The sequence below is a fragment of the Castor canadensis genome, chromosome 2 (genome assembly GCF_047511655.1).
Source record: "Castor canadensis chromosome 2, mCasCan1.hap1v2, whole genome shotgun sequence".
NCBI lineage: Eukaryota > Metazoa > Chordata > Mammalia > Rodentia > Castoridae > Castor > Castor canadensis.
In genome coordinates, this window is record NC_133387.1 from 105,929,153 (window position 1) to 105,945,936 (window position 16,784).

Below are 16,784 nucleotides of genomic sequence, written 5' to 3' on the forward strand. Positions count from 1 at the left end.
AGATAGAGTTATATGATCTTCCTACTTCAGCCTTTTGAGTGCTGGATTACAAGTCTGTGCCACCATGCCCAGCTCATCAGAGTCTCAGAGGTGTTTTTATGCTCAGCAGTGTTCCAGCCATCTGTCCCAAATGTCTAGATTTTCATTTCCAATTGTACACTAGATACAACTCCTCAAGTTTCTTTAATAAAACTGGGTTGTCTGTGCAAAATGCATTTTTCAGGTTATATTGGTAGATAATTTGAATAATACAAAAAGTATAAAGCAGAAAAATAAAAACTGTAATCCTGATTTCTATATTACTCCTTTTTTTTTGGTACTGGAATTTGAATTCAGGGCCTCACACATGCTAGGCAGACACTCTACCACTTGAGCTACTCCACTGGCTCTTTATTATGTTGGGTGTTTTTGAGATAGGGTCTCAAGAACTGTTTGCTCTGGCTGGCTTTGAACTGCAGTCCTCGTGATCTCTGCCTCTTGAGTAGCAAGGACTACAGGTGTGAGCCACAGCTGCTGGCTTAGACTATAACTCTTAAAATACTAGTGTAAGGGACTGGGGTGTGGCTCAATTGGTAAAGTGCCTGCTTAGCAAGTGCAAGACCCTGAGTTCAAATCCCAGTACCACCCAAAACAAAGAAACTAAAATACTAACTAAAACAAACTAAAATCCTCCCTTCTCTTCTGAGGATTTATTCCAAGATTCTAGCGAATGCCTGAAACCGTGGCTCATATATTGTGTTTTTTCTTGTGCATATATATACTTATGATAAAGTCTGTAAATTAATCACAATAAGAGATTAACAACAACTAATAATAAAACAGAACATTTATAACTAATAAAAATTTGCTATTTGTGGCTACTGTTAAGTAAAATAAGGGTTACTTGGAACAAGCTGTGGTGGTGAGACAGTCTGATAATTGGATCTCTAAGTGACTAACAGGTCAGTGCTGTATACATCATGGATACACTGGAAAAGGGGTGACTTATATCCTGGATGTGACAAAGCTGGAAAGCATGAGATTTCATCATGCTACTCAAAACAGCACAAAATGGAAAACTTAGCAATTTTTTATTTCTGGAATTTTCCATTTACTATTTCTAGGTTGAACCAGGCACAGGTGGCTCACACCTAGTTACTTGAGAGGCTGAGATCAGGAGGATTGTGGTTCCAGGACATCCCAGGCAAAAAAAAGTTGTGTGAGATCAGGAGGATTGTGGTTTCAGGCCATCCCAGGCAAAAGAAAGCTTGCAAGACCCATCTCAACAGAAACACAAGCTGGGCATGGTAGTGCATGCCTGTCATCACAGTGATGGCAGGAAACTTAAAATAGGAGGATCACAGTCTGGGCAAAAAGCAAGACCCTATCTCTAAAAAGGACTGGATGCTTGGCTCACACAGTAAAGCACCTGTGTAGTAAGCATGAAGTCCTGAGTTCAAACCCAAGACTGCAGATTCTCTCTCTCTCTATATCTCTCTCCCTCTCTCTCTCCCCCTCTCTCCTCTTTTCTTTTTTTTTCCAGTACTGGAGTTTGAACTCAGGACCTCACAATTGCTAGGTAGGTGCTCTACCACTTGAGCCACAACACCTGGCTCTTTTTTACTTTGGTTATTTTTTAGATAGGGTCTTGAGTTTTTGCTCAGGGTCAGCCTCAGACCTCAATCTTTCTACCATTGGTCTCCAGAGTAGCTGGGATTACAGGTGTGAACCACTAGCATGTGTGGCTTATTTCTTGAGATATGGAGTTTGGCTAACTTTTTGCCGAGACTGGTCTTGAACTGTAATCCTTCTCCACTTCCTAAGTAGCTGGGATTACAGGTATGAGCCACCTTGCCCCACCAGACTACTGTGTTTTTAGACAGTATGTTATTCTTAGAAAGACAGCCTGATGAATAAAACTAGAGTCCTTCCCTGTTCCCTGTCTGACTTTGGGAAGAACCCTACAGACCTCTCCTTTGTACTTACATGTTGTTTGTTCTTTGCTTTGTTTGTACATAAGAGCACTCATACTATTCTGCAGCTTGCTTTATTTGCCCAGCATTATGCCTTGAAATTCTTCCCATGTTAGAACAAAAAGCAGTTCTACCTAATTTTTGACAGTTATATAATATTCAGCTAAGAATATTTACAGTTTTGTCTATAATATTGTTGCTTATCTTGAGTAGATGCAAAAAATTGGACTTCATGGCCAGAGATCCTGACTGTTGTTATATTGATACTGCCAAATCGTCCTCATAAATGCTTGCACCACTGGATTTTAAGTGTTTTCTATATCGCCCACATGATGCCATCAGCCCCAAAAAGTGTGGGAGGCTAATGTCATCTTCACTTACCCTGTCTGTGGAAGGCTCATCCCTGACCCCTCGTCTTCCTCAGATATATTCAGTCCCAGTTTGATCTGATTAGTAACTGAGTTCTAACCACCCACATTCCACGAGTAACATTTGATCTGCATAAGTGAATTCAACTCCTCAGCTCTTAGTTTCAGAAAATATGGTCATCATTGCACCGAAATCATCTCACACATTGAGTGAGTGAGGCCTGTCCGGGAAGGAAAGAGCTCAGGCTGAGGAAGAAGAAGGATATGGTAGAGTGTCAAAGGTGCCAAGGATCTGAGTGGGGCTGGGAGAGATGGGACTCATGGCCCTGTGTGAGGTAGCTGAGTAATTGAAATGTGATGATCAGGGTGAGGGGAAGCCATCACTGTACACAAACCCAAGGTTGGTGGTTCCTCCTGGACCAAAGCCAGTGCCTGAGGAGGCAAGATACCTGTTTTGACCTGTTTTGGGACTGTCTCCTTTTCTCCTTCCCTCCTTCTTTCTCTTTCTTCCCGCCCCCCCATCCTCTCCTCTCCCACCCATTCCTGCCCTTCTCATTCCTGCCTCCCTCCTCCTTCCCTCTTCCCCTTTTTTCTTTTCTCTTCTCTTTTGCTCTGTCTTCCTTTTCTCTTTATTTTCTCCTCCTCAGGCCCTGTCCTCACTCACTCGTCCTTTATAAACATCAACTGGAGGCTCCTGCCTTGCCCACTCCCCTCAGGAGCATCACCACACCTTAGAATTCTCAAGGACTGGTCTACTTTGGCAGGTAGAAGCAGTCCTGTTAAATTGGACATTTAAAAGACAAAAAATTTCATTTTAACCTTTTATCTCCCCTGTCTAGGAAGATTCTTTCCCAACACCAGCATCTTTTTGGGAAAGGAAGAGTTTGGCTTTCTTACTGCAGCCTGGCCTGGGCTGAGTGGGCCAGGCTGTGGGGAGGAAGGAAAGGGGCTCCTACACCACACTTGGAGGAGGAGGCACTAAAGAGCTCAAACAAGATTTATATTGTTCTTGGGAGAAATCAACAGGATTTTGCTCAGGAGCTGCTGTGGCCGCTGTATAAGGGACATATATGGCTTTGCCTGCAGGACCCAGGCCTTGTGGTAGCCCCTCATGAATCTAGGATTTGTGCACTGGTGTACTCAGAAATTTAGCAGGGGTGGAATAGGCTGGAACACACTGTCTCCGCAGAGCAGCTTTCCAGACTTGACTTAATCTTTATGGTTGTGTAGAAACAAGAGCCCACCTCAGCACTGGAGGCCTCTGACCCAGAACCTCCAAGAACCTTACGGTCCTAGGGAATGCTTCCAACAAGTGTATTATCAGGACCTGTTTATTCTGAGTGCTTTTCTATACGGTGTCAGCTATTCTTCAGAGTAAGCCTGTGCAGTAGGAACTGTTGGCTCCCTTTCACAGATGAAGAAACTGAGGCCCAGATAAGCACTTTAAGGTAAAACTTGACGTAAAATGACTCCTTTCAGAATTGCTGTGGTTGGTCTGATCACAGAGCACATGCACTGTGGTTGACTTCAAACTGCGATCCTCCTGATCTCTGCCTCCTGAGTAGCTAGTATTATAGGCGTGAGCCACCGGTGCCTGGCTGTATTACGACTTCTTAAAATAAAATTGTTGCCTTCCCTGCCCCGCCCCCCCAGTTTTGGGCATTGAACCCAGGGTCTCATACATACTAGGGAAGTGTTTTAGCATTGAGCAATACTCCCAGCTCCTGTTAATTGCTTTATTTTAAAAAGTAAGTAATATATGCACATAGTACAAATTTCAAAGGTGTAATAAGGACCTAAATGAAAACTCAAGTTCTTCATCCATTCCTGAAGCATCATTCCCTGAGTGCATCCTCCAGGGCGTGGGCAGGAGTTTGCCTCTGTTGTCCTTGTTTTGTTCTAAATCTCAAATTATTTTAGAGATGTTCTTTATTGTTTTGGTTTATGTTTTGTATCTCAGAGTTTTTTTTTGTAGTGCTGGGAGTTGAACCCTGGGCTTTGCCAGTATTAGGCATACACTCTACCACCAAGCTACATCCTTAGTCCCAGCTTTTTCTTGTGGATCTGTAGATGTTTATAAGAAAACGAGCCCCTGTCATTTGTATTAGACATTTCCCTTAGTTGATCATTTTGCCTTTTGCCTTCATGAAGCATTCTCTACTCTGAGATCTTTAGTTTTTTAGTGCATTTTTTGTTTTGTTTGTAATCTTACATCTAGTTGGTATTAATTTTGGTGAAAGGAGTAGTGGGAATTTACCTTTATTTTTTTAGATTGTTACAACTGAATAATTGCCGCATACTCAAAGCCACCTGTATCAAAGATGAAATTTCCCGCTGTACGTGGGCCTATTTCTGGAATCTCCCTTTACTGACCTCAGTGTATATTCATGAATTAGTAGTGTAGCTTTAGATTACTGTAAATTACTTATTAAATTATTAGGTGTTATTATCTGGCAAATTGTGTCCTTCGTCACTGTTGGGTTTTTTGTTTGTTTGCTTTTGAGATAGGGTCTCAACTATGTAGCCCAGGCTGGCCTCATATTTCTGATCCTCCTGCACCAGCCTCCCAGGTGTTGGGATTATAGGTATCATAGACACATGCTGCTATGCCTGGCCATTTCTGTTCTTTTTCAGAATTTTCCTAATTGTTACTATATGAATACTTCTCTACAGATTCTGTTTTTGAACCTAAATTCACTTATTGGTTAACTTAGGGAAAATTAACTTGAAAGTCATAGAAGGCTTCTTTTCCAGACTAGGATGTGTCCTTTTGCTTATTAAACAACTTTTTGTTGTTGTCATTATTGTTTTGGGTTTAGTGCTGGGGATTGAACCCAGGGCCTCATGTGAGGCAAAGCACTCTACCTCTGAGCTATACCCCTAGCACTTTGTATTCTTTAGTATTTGAGAACTCTTTCATGTAAGTGTTACACATCTTTTACATACAGTTTTAATTTTTTGTGCATTATAAAAGTTTTCCTTCCACATTTCTAACCCATTTGTATATAAGAAGGTAATTAGTTTTTTATTTTAATTTTGTACATCTCCAACTTAACTGAATTCTCTCATTCTTTGCAATAAACTTCCAGATGATCTCCCGGGTTTTCAAGGTCTGTCTACACCATAGTTTCTTTCTGTTATGGATAAGGTGCTGGTTGATTCTGTCTTTGATATGGCTCAGCCTTGGTATTGGAGGGGCTGTAGAGCCTTTGACTTTGGAAACGTTCTTGCCAGTGGTCTCCCCAGTACACAAGTAGTGTTGACTCCCCTGACCCGCAGGCCTTTACAGCCCATATCAGCAAACCCAAGGTGGGGGCTGATGTGTGCTTTTGGTCAGCAAGTTCATGCTGATTTGCTCATGATCCCCTGGTGTCTTGCTTTTCACCCACAACCTTCCCTGTTGAGATAAGAGTGCCTATTTTAGCCAAAAACTTGGAGTTGCCCTTGGCTTCTGTCTTTCTCCCACACTCTGTCCTTCCTATCTGTTGAAATCCTTCACAGATACTTTGAGAGCCCAGCCATGTCCCATTACATCTAGTTCTTGCTTCTCAGGTCTGAATCTTTAGCCAGTGATATCAACAATGAAGGTCCCTGTCCTCCAGAGGGAAAGCCAAAGTCTTTTCTGTGGTTTATAGCACTTAGTCTCCCTGTTGACCTCTAAACACCAGGGACCTTTGCTGGGCTTTGCCGGCCACACTGTCCCCAGTAGGCACATGGCTTGGTCCCACCTCCCAGGCCTGTGCTCACACTCACTCCCCTCCAGCAGGCCCCTGGGACATCCCTCAGACAGCATCTGCCCTGCTCCATGCTCTACTCTCTGCAAGCCTACCCCCTTCTCCTCCCACTTGCTTTTTTCCATGGCACTTAACTTCTTTCATATCCTGTATATTTTTGAAAGATTTTATCACTTATTGTCATTTCCTCTTACCTTGTTGAGTGTGAGCTAGAGTGGACATTGGTGTCCTTTACCTTTACAGCCATGTGTGGTGAGCCCACGAGACTGCAGACTTGCTTAATGGCGGTGGGTCTCTTTGGATCCTGTAGCAACCTCCTAAGGTGTGTATGGCAGGGATGGCCAGCCTCATTTTGTAGATTAGCATGTGTGGACTAATCTACAGGACTAGGACTGCATTTGAATGCCCTGTTTCCTCTTGAATGGCTAATGCACATGCTGTCTTGATGGAGGCTGGTGTCTTGTTAGAATCATTCTCTCCTCAGAACATACTTGGGTTGAGATGTTTCGATAACAATCATCCCAGAGCCCAGGTGGTCACTCTGCCTCCTCTTCTAGCAGCATTTTGTCCTTGTGTGTCATTTGAACCTTCTCATGTACATTGTTTCAGCTGAATTCTCCATTGCTGCACAGCAGGCTTTAAGCTTTTCAGGTATGGTTGCCTTTAGCAGTGGGATGCCCCACCGCAGATTTGGCTAGATGTTACTGAGTGTTGAGTTGTGCCCTCCTGATAAACTACATTGAAGTCCTAGCCTCAGTACTCATGAATGGGACCTTTTTGGAAATAGGGTCTTTGGAGATGTAATTAGGATGAGATCATTGGGGATTAAGGTGGGCCCTGGGATAACATGACAGGTGTCCTTATAAGGAGAGAAGCCTCAGGCACACAGGAAGAGAGCCCTGTGAAGAGGGAAGTATGTATACATTCACTTTGTTAGTTTACCATGGCTGCTGTCACAAGGTATTACAGGCTAGGTAGCTTTTTTTAATAATTCTCTCACAGTTTTAGAGGCCAGAAGTCCAAAGACAAGGTGGTATGAGCAGGCTGGTTCCCTGTCTGGAGACTTGGGTGGTCCCATCCAGGCCTTCCCTTCTCCCACCTCTGGTGGTTGCTGTGATTCTTGATTTCCTTGGATTGCAGATGCATCGCTGTAGCCTGTGCCCTATGGTCACATGGCATTCTTCCTCAAGTATCCAAATGTCCCTCTTTTCATAAGGACAAGGTTATTGCATTAGGGGCCCACCCTGCCCTAGAATGGTTTTTTTTTGGGGGGAGGGGGTTGGTGGTTCTGGAGTTTGGACTCAGGGCTTACACTGCTAAGCAGGTGCTCATCCACTTGAGGCACTCCACCAGCCTTTTTTTGTGTTGGGTATTTTTGAGATAGGGTTGAAAGCCAATGCTGGCTTTGAACCCTTATTCTTCTGATCTCTGCCTCCTGAGTAGCTAGGACTACAGGCATGAGTCACCAGCGCCTGGCTGTTTTGTGGTTTTTGAGACAGGGTCTCACTATGTATCCCAGACTGGCCTGGAACTCACTTATGTAGCCCAGGTTGGCCTCAAACTCCAGACCCTGCTGCCTCCTCCTCCCCATTGCTGGGATTATAGTTAGGCCCACTGTACCCATATATACTGACCTCATCTTAATAACTACACCTGCAAGGAGTCTGTTCCCAAGTAGGGTTGTATTTACAGTATCAGGATCAGGACTTGAATATATCTTTTAGGTGCACACAGTTCAACCCACAACATACACCAAGAGAGGCGTAAGATGTTTATTTCTCATAGAGTGAAACTTTTTGGGTACAGCAGTTGTCTTGGGGGTATTGCTTTTACTTAGGGTGGTAACTGGGTGAGGTTCCCTGGCTAGCACCAAAGGAGGAAAGGAGCATCAGGCTTCCTTTTTTTGTTTTGTTTTTTGGTTGGTACTGAAGTTTGAACTCAGGGCCACATCTTGCTAGACAGCTGCTCTACTACTTGTTCCATGCCTCTAGTTTGGAGTTATTTTTCAGATAGGGTCTGTTTTTTACTCAGGGTGTCCCGAGACCACAATCCTCCTACCTGTACCTCTGCAGAGCTGGAATTACAGGTGTGTGCCACCATGCCTGGCAGAAGGGAAAGGGAACTTGAAAGCATGGAGGTGCTCCTTGTTACATAAGCAGTTAATGACCTGTTGTTGGCTTGGTGAGCAGTATACCTGTGTTCATCTTGTTTCTGAGATTGCCAGCAGTTACACCTGTGCTCATCTCTCAGGCTTCTGCTTCAGTTGTTTTCCTGTGTGCCCTCTTGTCTTTTGGCACCACCCAACAAAGGAGCCAGAGTTGTTGCTGGGAGACCTGGGTCTGCTCCCCAGCTTTTCCCTGCTTGTTCTGGGCATCGATGGACAGTGTCCAGAGACTCCATTCTCAGGTGGGTCAGCAGAGAAACAAAGATGTGATTTACCCCAGTAAATAGACTCAGATCTTTGAATCAGAATCTCCAGGTAGTAGTACAAAATCTCCTCAGGTAATTCTGTTGAGCAACTCAGAAAAAAAAATAAGGAGGAAGAAAGAAAGGGGAAAAGGACAAAGAGAGTTAGCCTTGCCTCATCTTCTATGGAGAGAAGTGAAGAGTGGGCCATTGCAGGCCTCATGCCTCTCAGGATGCTGGCAGGGCCTGGATAGATGCTGTTTGTGTCCTGGCATTGGTCAGGATCTTCATTCCCGCAGCCAGACTAGAACAAACCAGCAGCAGGCTTGCTTGCTAACTTGGTGAGAAGGAACTGAGTATACCCCCACCCTGAGGGTCAGGTGGTCCCTGCCCTGTAGAGAACCTGTGGGAGGAAGCGCCCCAGGATGTTGGCTGTTTTGTTTTTAAGCAATTTCTTGACAAGCCGTCTCTGAGATAGTCTTGGGTTACTTTTGCAGATGATGTATCCTTGTGGATCCTTATCTCCACTTCTGGAGAATGACTTTATCTCCATAATTGGGGCCACCTGGACATATATTTTGAATCCTGGAAAGAGGATATTTACCCTTAAAAAATTACCACCAATATTAAGTCAGGTGCCTGTGGCTCACGCCTGTAATCATAGTTACTCAGGAGGCAGAGATCAGGAGGATCAAGGTTTGAAGCCAGCCTGGGCAAATAGTTTGAGACCCTACCTTGAAAATACCCATCACAGAAAAAAGGCTAGAGGAGTGGCTCGAGTGATAGACTGCCTGCCTATCATGTGCTGAGTTCAAATCCCAGTACTACCAAGAAAAAAAAATTACCACCAATATTAAAAGTGGAATGTTTTTCCAGAGTTGTTAAGATACAGGAAAATAGTCATGATTAGAAAAATGAAAAGGAAGTAAAATGTGAGGAGTAAAATATGTTAATTAAGCAAATGAAGCCAGATGTGGTGGTACATACTGTAATCTCAGCACTTGCCTGCACTTGGGAGGCTGAGGCAGGAGGATCACGAGTTCAAGACTACCATGAGCTACATAATAAAACCTTGTCTAAAAAACAAAAATCCAAGGAGATGGGGTGGGGAAGAAAATGAGCAAAGGGCCAGGGTGGGCCAGGAGAACACTGAAACTACATCCACAAAAAAGGGAGTCAGATGGGAATGTGTGGAATGCATTATGTCAGTTAACAGATGAGCCATCAGGTATAATCTACAAAAGTATGATAGAAAAAGAATGAATTTCAGTATTTTACATTTGTCTTGCTTTTGGAATTAGAAAGAAAATACTAGTGATACTAGTAATTTGCAAGCCCCCTTGCCTGAGCGTAGGACTACTGGAAGCTCTGTTGGGTGTTGCGGTTCTGGTCCAGTGCTGCCTGCAGGTGGTGGGGGGGGATGGGGAATGGATGACACGGACAACATAACAACTCACAAGGCTGCCAGGCCTTCCGCTCAAAGGGGGCCTAGTGGAGTTGGAATTGGCAGATCTCTGTTTTTATGATTTTTACAATTATAAAAATAGCATGTTGGGTTCCAGTCCTATTGCTTATGTGGGCAGGTTTCTCAGCCACACTCTGACCCCACTGTCCACATCGAAGTGTGGATTGGGTGTCATGTCAGTCTGTTCTAGCTGCTGGAAAGAACACGGCAAGCTGGGGCTTAAACAGCAGCTTCACTCTCTCCCGGTTCTGGAAGCATCAGACCACGATCCACAGATGTGGTTTCTGGGGCTGGCTTTTCTCTGAATCTGTTTTCCACAGTAGGTCCTCCTTTAATAGGACACCTGTCCCATCACTTGAGGGCTCTGCTGGTACAGCCTTTCACTTTAATTACCTAAAGGCCCCATCTCCAATGTTTGGTGAGAGCTTCAACATAAGAATTATAAGTCCATTACAAGTACTAGAGAATATCTTGCCTGTAGTAAATGTTGCGAATTAAAAAACACAAACAGCTTGACTCTGCCTCCAGTCACATCCCGTGTTTCAGGAGCAGTGCTGGACCAACCAACCATGGTTTGTGTGTCTCAGTCAGTTGTAACATACCATCAGCAGTTTGGTGACAAGAATAAAGTACAGAATTTGCAAAGATGGGACTGAAGGAGTGACTCAAGCAGTAAGAGTGCCTGCCCAGCAAGTGTAAGGCCCTGAGTCAAACCCCAGTGCCACTAAAAAAACAAACAAAAAAAAAAACGAGAAAAAAGGAATTTGCAAAGATGTATGTTTTTATAAATGAGTAGTGCCACTTGCTTGCTGCTTTCTTGGGTGTGATAGAAAGAGGTAAAGTCAAATCCCTGTCCAGAGCACTACCTAAAATATAAATATGTTTTTCAGGGATGAACATCCTGCCCAGGAACATACCTGTGGCCAGAGTCCTGGGCTATATGTACACTGTCCTCTGGCCTTTCCCTGCCTGGGATTCTCTGTCAGTGTCTTTGGGCCTCTGGACCCAAGGCCTGCAGCTTCTCTGGTAAACTATTTTTAACCAGTCATGCTGTTTACTTTTTTTTGAAGATTTTTTTTCTTATTACAATATGTAATACGTTTGCAGAAAAGTGAAGAGAAGGCAATGGAAAACTCCCATTTGGGGCTGGAGGCATGGCTTGAGTGATAGAGCTCCTGCCTAGCTAGCACAGGCTCTGAGTTCAAACCCCAGTACTGTCAAAAAGAAAAAAAGACTCCCAGTTTTTATCAGTATCAGGGCCAGATAAAGCCAGAAAGTTTCTTTGTCTGTAGGGACTGAGACAGCCATGAGCACAGGGAACATTAGTTCCCTTTGGAACTGTCCTCAGAGGGTGACAAAAGCTTCTGGGCAGAGGAGGAGCCCCCACGGAACATACTGGAATAATAACCAAAGGCTCTAGAATTGCCCGTGGGAAGGCAGATTTGATTCACACAGAATTTCTATCCTGCTGAGGACTGGGGTCAGGGAGGAGTGCTGTGCCCTCCCTGTTAGGGTTGGGCCCTGCCCTCCTGAAGTCTGAGCTTTGTAGAATTCACTCTGGGGAGAGGATTGTTGAAGAGTATCAGTCTTAGGGCACCATATGTCTTATCTGTCCTGATGCAGACTCACAGCATGATTGTAATAGCTCAATTAATAGTTTCATCATATTAAACACATGCTTCTACTGAAAAATTCAAATATGACAAAAATACCCATACTTAAGTAACCACTGTAACTTTGAAAACTTTTAATTTGGAAATTATATCCACTTAGAGACAAGTTATAAAAATAAAAATGCCTCTTCAAATTCTCCCACCCTGCCCCAAGTACTGAAATCAAACCCAGGACCTTACACATGCTGGACAAATGGTCTACCAACTGTCCAATTGTCCTGTTCCTAACATTTGATTCTCTTTTATTGGTCTCTTGTGCACTCTCGCTTGCTCTTATGTGTGCGCGCGCGCGTGCGCGCACACACACACACACACACACACACACACACACACAAATACATAATTTTTTCTTAGCCATTAGAAACTGTCTTAGTCTGTAACAAAATACCATAGACCAGGTACTTGTAAGCAACAGAAAATGTCTCTGTTTCTCACTTGGAGGTACTGTGTGGAGGGCCCATTCCTCACAGAGCATTCTTGCTGTGTCTTCTCCTGGTAGAAGGAAAACAAGCTTCCTTGGGCCTCTTATAAGGGTGCTAATCCCTTTGTGAGGATCTACCTTCATGACCTAATCACCTCCTAAAGTCCCACCTCCAGGTAACATCACACTGAATTTTGGGATAACGTTCAGTCCATGGCAGACAGTATGTTGCACACATCATCACACTTTCCCCCTCATCCTTCAGCATAAGATACTTTGACCCCCAAATTTCCTCTTCTAGTTCGGGATCTAATCTAGGATTAGACATTGTGTTTGGTTTCCATGTCTTTTTAAAAGTCTCTATTCTGGGCCATTTCCTTAGTCTGCCTTTGTCTTTTATGACATGCACACTGGGATGGCACAATTCTCCCTTGCTGGTACAATGGCCGCATTTTGTCCTCATGCTTGGTCTGAGTTTTACCTTCTTGGCAAAACACTGCAGAGGTGTTGTGTCCTTCCTCCAGGGGCTCCTTGCAGGGACACCTGACCTTGTTTGAAGGTTCCTCTGGATCACTCAGTTCCTGTCACCCAGCTCTCCGTTGTTACTTAGTGTCTGTTTTTTTCCCCCTCCCTGGCACCTAAAAAGCAGTCTTAAAAGGAGACAGTTTAACATGGGCAAGCAGCTTGCTTCTCCTCAGCATTCTTCAAGAGTTAGTATTTGTTGATGTTTGCTCTTGCTTAAGCCAGTCTTGATTATGGCAGTTGCAAAAAAGACACTGTTCTGACTGTAGCACCCTCTTCACATTTAGGATTCTGTTGTGAGCTAGAGGTTTCTCCGCTCTATCTGTTTACTATCTGCATGGACTAATTTGTGCTTTTCAGTGGTTTTAACTTAATTACTGTATTTAATTATGTTCATGCTTACATCATCCAGATTTGGCTGTTGGGAGCCCTGCAACCTGCTGCCTGAATCCTGTGGCATGCCCCAGGGCTTTTCAGGGCACTACTTCACTTTCTGAACTAATACACTCAAGTGCCTCTTATTCTTTCCCTGCCCAGCCTTGGAGTCAACCAGCATCTCCCAGGAACCCTTGTTCTTTTAGCATAGAATGATATTACAGGTATGAGGTGCATGCATTGCTCTTGCTGTGGCTGCCGGTTGGCCCTTGCAGTGGGGAAAGCTACAAAATGGTTGTGTGTACAGACATAGAGCTCAATTATAGCACCTCTGCAAGATTTGTGAATTCTGTCCACACTTAGATGCTCACCCTTCCACAGTGAGGACCCTAGCCGTCAACAAAATCAGCACATCTACACATTTCTATGATATATCTAAAGTACTTTTTTTTTTTTTTTTTTTGAGACAGGGTCTTAATGTGTAGCTCTGGCTAGCCTAGAGTCTAAATTTTTCTGCCTCAGCCTCCCAAGTACTGGAATTATAGTGTGTACCACCATGCCTGACAAAATATTTGTAGTTAAACTATAGTTCTCAAGTTCACTTAAAGCCAGGCGCTGGTGGCTTACATCTGTAATCCCAGCTACTCAGGAGGTAGAGATCAGGAGGATCACGGTTCAAAGCCAGACCAGGCAAATAGTTCAGAAGACCCTACCTCAAAAATTCCCAACACAAAACAGGGCTGGTGGAGTAGTTCAAGGTGAAGGCCCTGGGGTTCAAACCCCAGTACTGCAGAAAAAAAAAAATCCACTTAAAAAATTCATGAGTGTAGCTCAGTGGCAGAGCATTTGCTTAGCATGTTCGAGGCCAGGGTTTGATTCCCCAGCACCACAAAAAGCAAAACCAAAAAACCCTCAGGATTATCCTTCTGTGCCCACACTATTAACTTATTGTTTTATTTTTTTGAGAAAGGGTCTCACTATGTAGCTAGTCTAGGCTGGCCTTGAACTTTCAGTTCTTCTGCGTCAGCCTCCGAAGTACTGGGAGGTGTGCAGTACCACACCTAACTCTACATTAACTTTTGATGAATATCCTTCTAGTTTTCTGTATATGTACCTTTAGATGAATACACAGAATTTTGTTAAATTGTAATCACACTATACATATTTCTCTGTAACCTCTCTCCTGCTAATTAGCATATCATTAACATCATTCCCTAATGTTTCACCTAAAATTGTTTTGCTTGCAAAAAGAAATCCATAGGATATTTTGTAATGCTGCAGAATAAGACTATAATTTCCTGTTACTGGACTTTGATTTTAAAAGGCTATTATATATAAAGCTGGCATCAACAACTTTGTAACTAAATCTTAATTATTTCCTTAGGATAGAAGTGGAATTACTGGTCAAAGGGTATGTATATTTTCATATCTTTCTGAATGCTGTGTTTACACTCTGGCCAGTGGCTGTTGTGAGTGCTGATGTTTCCAGGCTAGTGTCTGTCCCCTGGGCTGTACATTAGAGTCACAGAGGGCATGTTTAAAAGTAGAGCTGCCCAGGACCAGCTCTTGAGGTGCTGGTTTCATGCAGCTGGGCTGTAACCCACAGTTTGTAGTTTCTAAGAGCTCCCCAAGTGATTTCCACATGCAACAACTTGATAGGTGAAAGTGGTAGTTTATTGTTTTAATTATACTGTTCTTCTGAAATTATTTCAGGCACTCAGATTTGGGAGAAGTGACCCCAGAAATAAAAGCGTCAGAGAGAGAAACAGCCGTGGCGATTGCAGGTAAAGTTGAACTGTTGCCTGCTTTGGAGTTGTTGTGTTTTTGCTGTCCTATTGGGAATTTTTTTGTGTGTTTTTGAGGCAGGTTCTGACTGTTTAGCCCACACTTGGCCTGGAACTTGCTCTGTAGCCTAGGCTAGCCTTGAACTCATGATCTTCCTACCTCAGCCTTCCAGTGCAGGGATTGCAGGTGTGTACTGCTACACTTGACCCCATTGGGAGTTTGGATTCTAGCACTGAAATCCTCAGAAGTGAATTCAAGGCTTTTTATCTTGCCTTTTACGTAAAGATTCTGCCTCAGAATCTTTAGTCAAGTCTTTGCCCACTTTTAATGGTGATTTTATCTTTTTCGTGATAAAATTGTAAGAGTTCTTTATATATTCTTGATACTAGACCCTATTGGACACATAATTGCATGTGCTCTCTCCCACTGCTAATTAATTAATTAATTAATTAATTAATTAATTTATGTGGAGCTGGCTTAGATCCTAAGGCTCTGGGCCTGTTGGAAAGTGCTGTATTTTTGTGGTTGCTGTTGCTTGTGCTTTTGGTATCATATCTAAGAATCCACTGCCAGATCTCAGGTCACCAAGATTTGTTCCCATCTTGTCTTCTAAGAGTTCTGAGTTGCTACTCATTTTGAGTTCACTTTTATATACAGTGTGAAGTAAGTGTCCAACTTCGTTCTTAGGCATGTGGACATCCACACCTCATTCTTAACATTCATGCTCCAAGGTGTCAAATGATAAATGTTCATTTACCAAATTTAGGTGGGTTACTCTAGAGGTTGTATACTTAGTGCTGTAATAATTGGATCAGAAAGAGCATTCGGTTTGTGAAAGTGACTTCAGTTGCCCACTTTGAGTTCTCCCATGTGGCCTTGTAACAGTTCTTAAGGGATGCAGTGTCAGTGGTCACATTATAGTGTCTGGTGTATGGTGGAGTTGGAGTTCAGGCATACCTCCTCCTTGAACCAGGCCCTGCTCAGCCTAAGGAACCAAGCCTTGCTGGCCTCCCTATATTTGCTATGGCCATATGTCCTTGCTGGGGCTCTGTTACCTTCCTTTCTGCCTGTTCTATTGTTTGCTTCTTGCCTTCGGCATCCCTGCCTGTGGAGCATTAGACTATTCTCCACCTGACCTCCCTGACTTCGGCTTCTTTGTGTATCCTTGACTTCTTGCACCTGTTATCTCTCTAGATCCAGATTAGAGATATTTCCCATCCTTAATCAAGCAAGGCCCTATTTTCTCAGGGTCTGACAGTTATTCAGCTCAAACTATTCTCAGAGCCGCCCCACATCCACCTCTGGCTCTCAGGGTTTCTCTCCTCATATGGCATTTTGGATTCCTTGGAAAATATTTTCAGATAGCTTTTCTTCACTTTGAGTAAAGTGACTTTTTGACTGCTAGACATTGTAGTTTGATCCATATAAGTTATCCTGTGTCTTCTTTCATATCTTTGTGCTAGAGACCCTCTCTTTTCCTTCTTTCTCTTACCTTATCTCCCATAAACATCAAAGAAAACAGTTTGAAATATTAGGTTCATCTACTAGTTATCTGGGAATTGTGAGAGGATTGATAAATCAGAAGATATCAGAATCTTGATTTAGAAGCTCTTAAAGATATAAATTTTGGATCTGGAGATGTATTTCAGTGGTAGAGTACTTGCCTAGCATGCACAAGGCACTGGTTTGATTTGATCCCCAGCCCACAAAATAAATAAATAAACTTGGAAGGTTGGGAGTGTATTTCAGTGGTAGTATGTGTTTAGTTTGCATGAAACCCTCACACTGAAAAAATAAAATTTGGAATAGGTGATACTTTTACTTAGATCGAAAGTCCGAACAATAAAACATGCAGAGAAGTCTGGCTTTGCCCAACTGCCCAGCTGCCTGTTCACCCGCTTTGTATTATGCATTTGTAGGCAAATCCATAGGGCTAGAGTTTTAAGGTCTTTTTCCCAATGTAAATATCTGAATAGCACTAGTTAAATATATTCTATAGTTATGTTAGTGTTGACATCATAACATTAAAGACAGGATAATGTTGACTTGTAAGTCACAACTCTTTCTCGCTCTGTCCCCCTGC

The 16,784-nt window shown here is 43.2% G+C and overlaps 1 protein-coding gene across 9 annotated transcripts in view; it reads left to right on the forward strand.

Moving 5' to 3' along the window:
- The window catches only part of Urgcp (upregulator of cell proliferation), a 44,535-nt gene that overhangs the window by 21,226 nt on the left and 6,525 nt on the right, over positions 1-16,784 (forward strand). For 4 of the 9 annotated variants that reach the window (XM_074065456.1, XM_074065455.1, XM_074065452.1 and 1 more), the window contains exons 2-3: positions 14,301-14,327; positions 14,630-14,700. Coding sequence is in view for 3 of the 9 variants with exons in the window: in XM_074065452.1 (XP_073921553.1) it covers positions 14,301-14,327; positions 14,630-14,700 (98 nt within the window). In the remaining 6 variants the exon portion in view is untranslated. The other 5 variants (XM_074065457.1, XM_074065454.1, XM_074065458.1 and 2 more) reach the window with 3 other exon arrangements.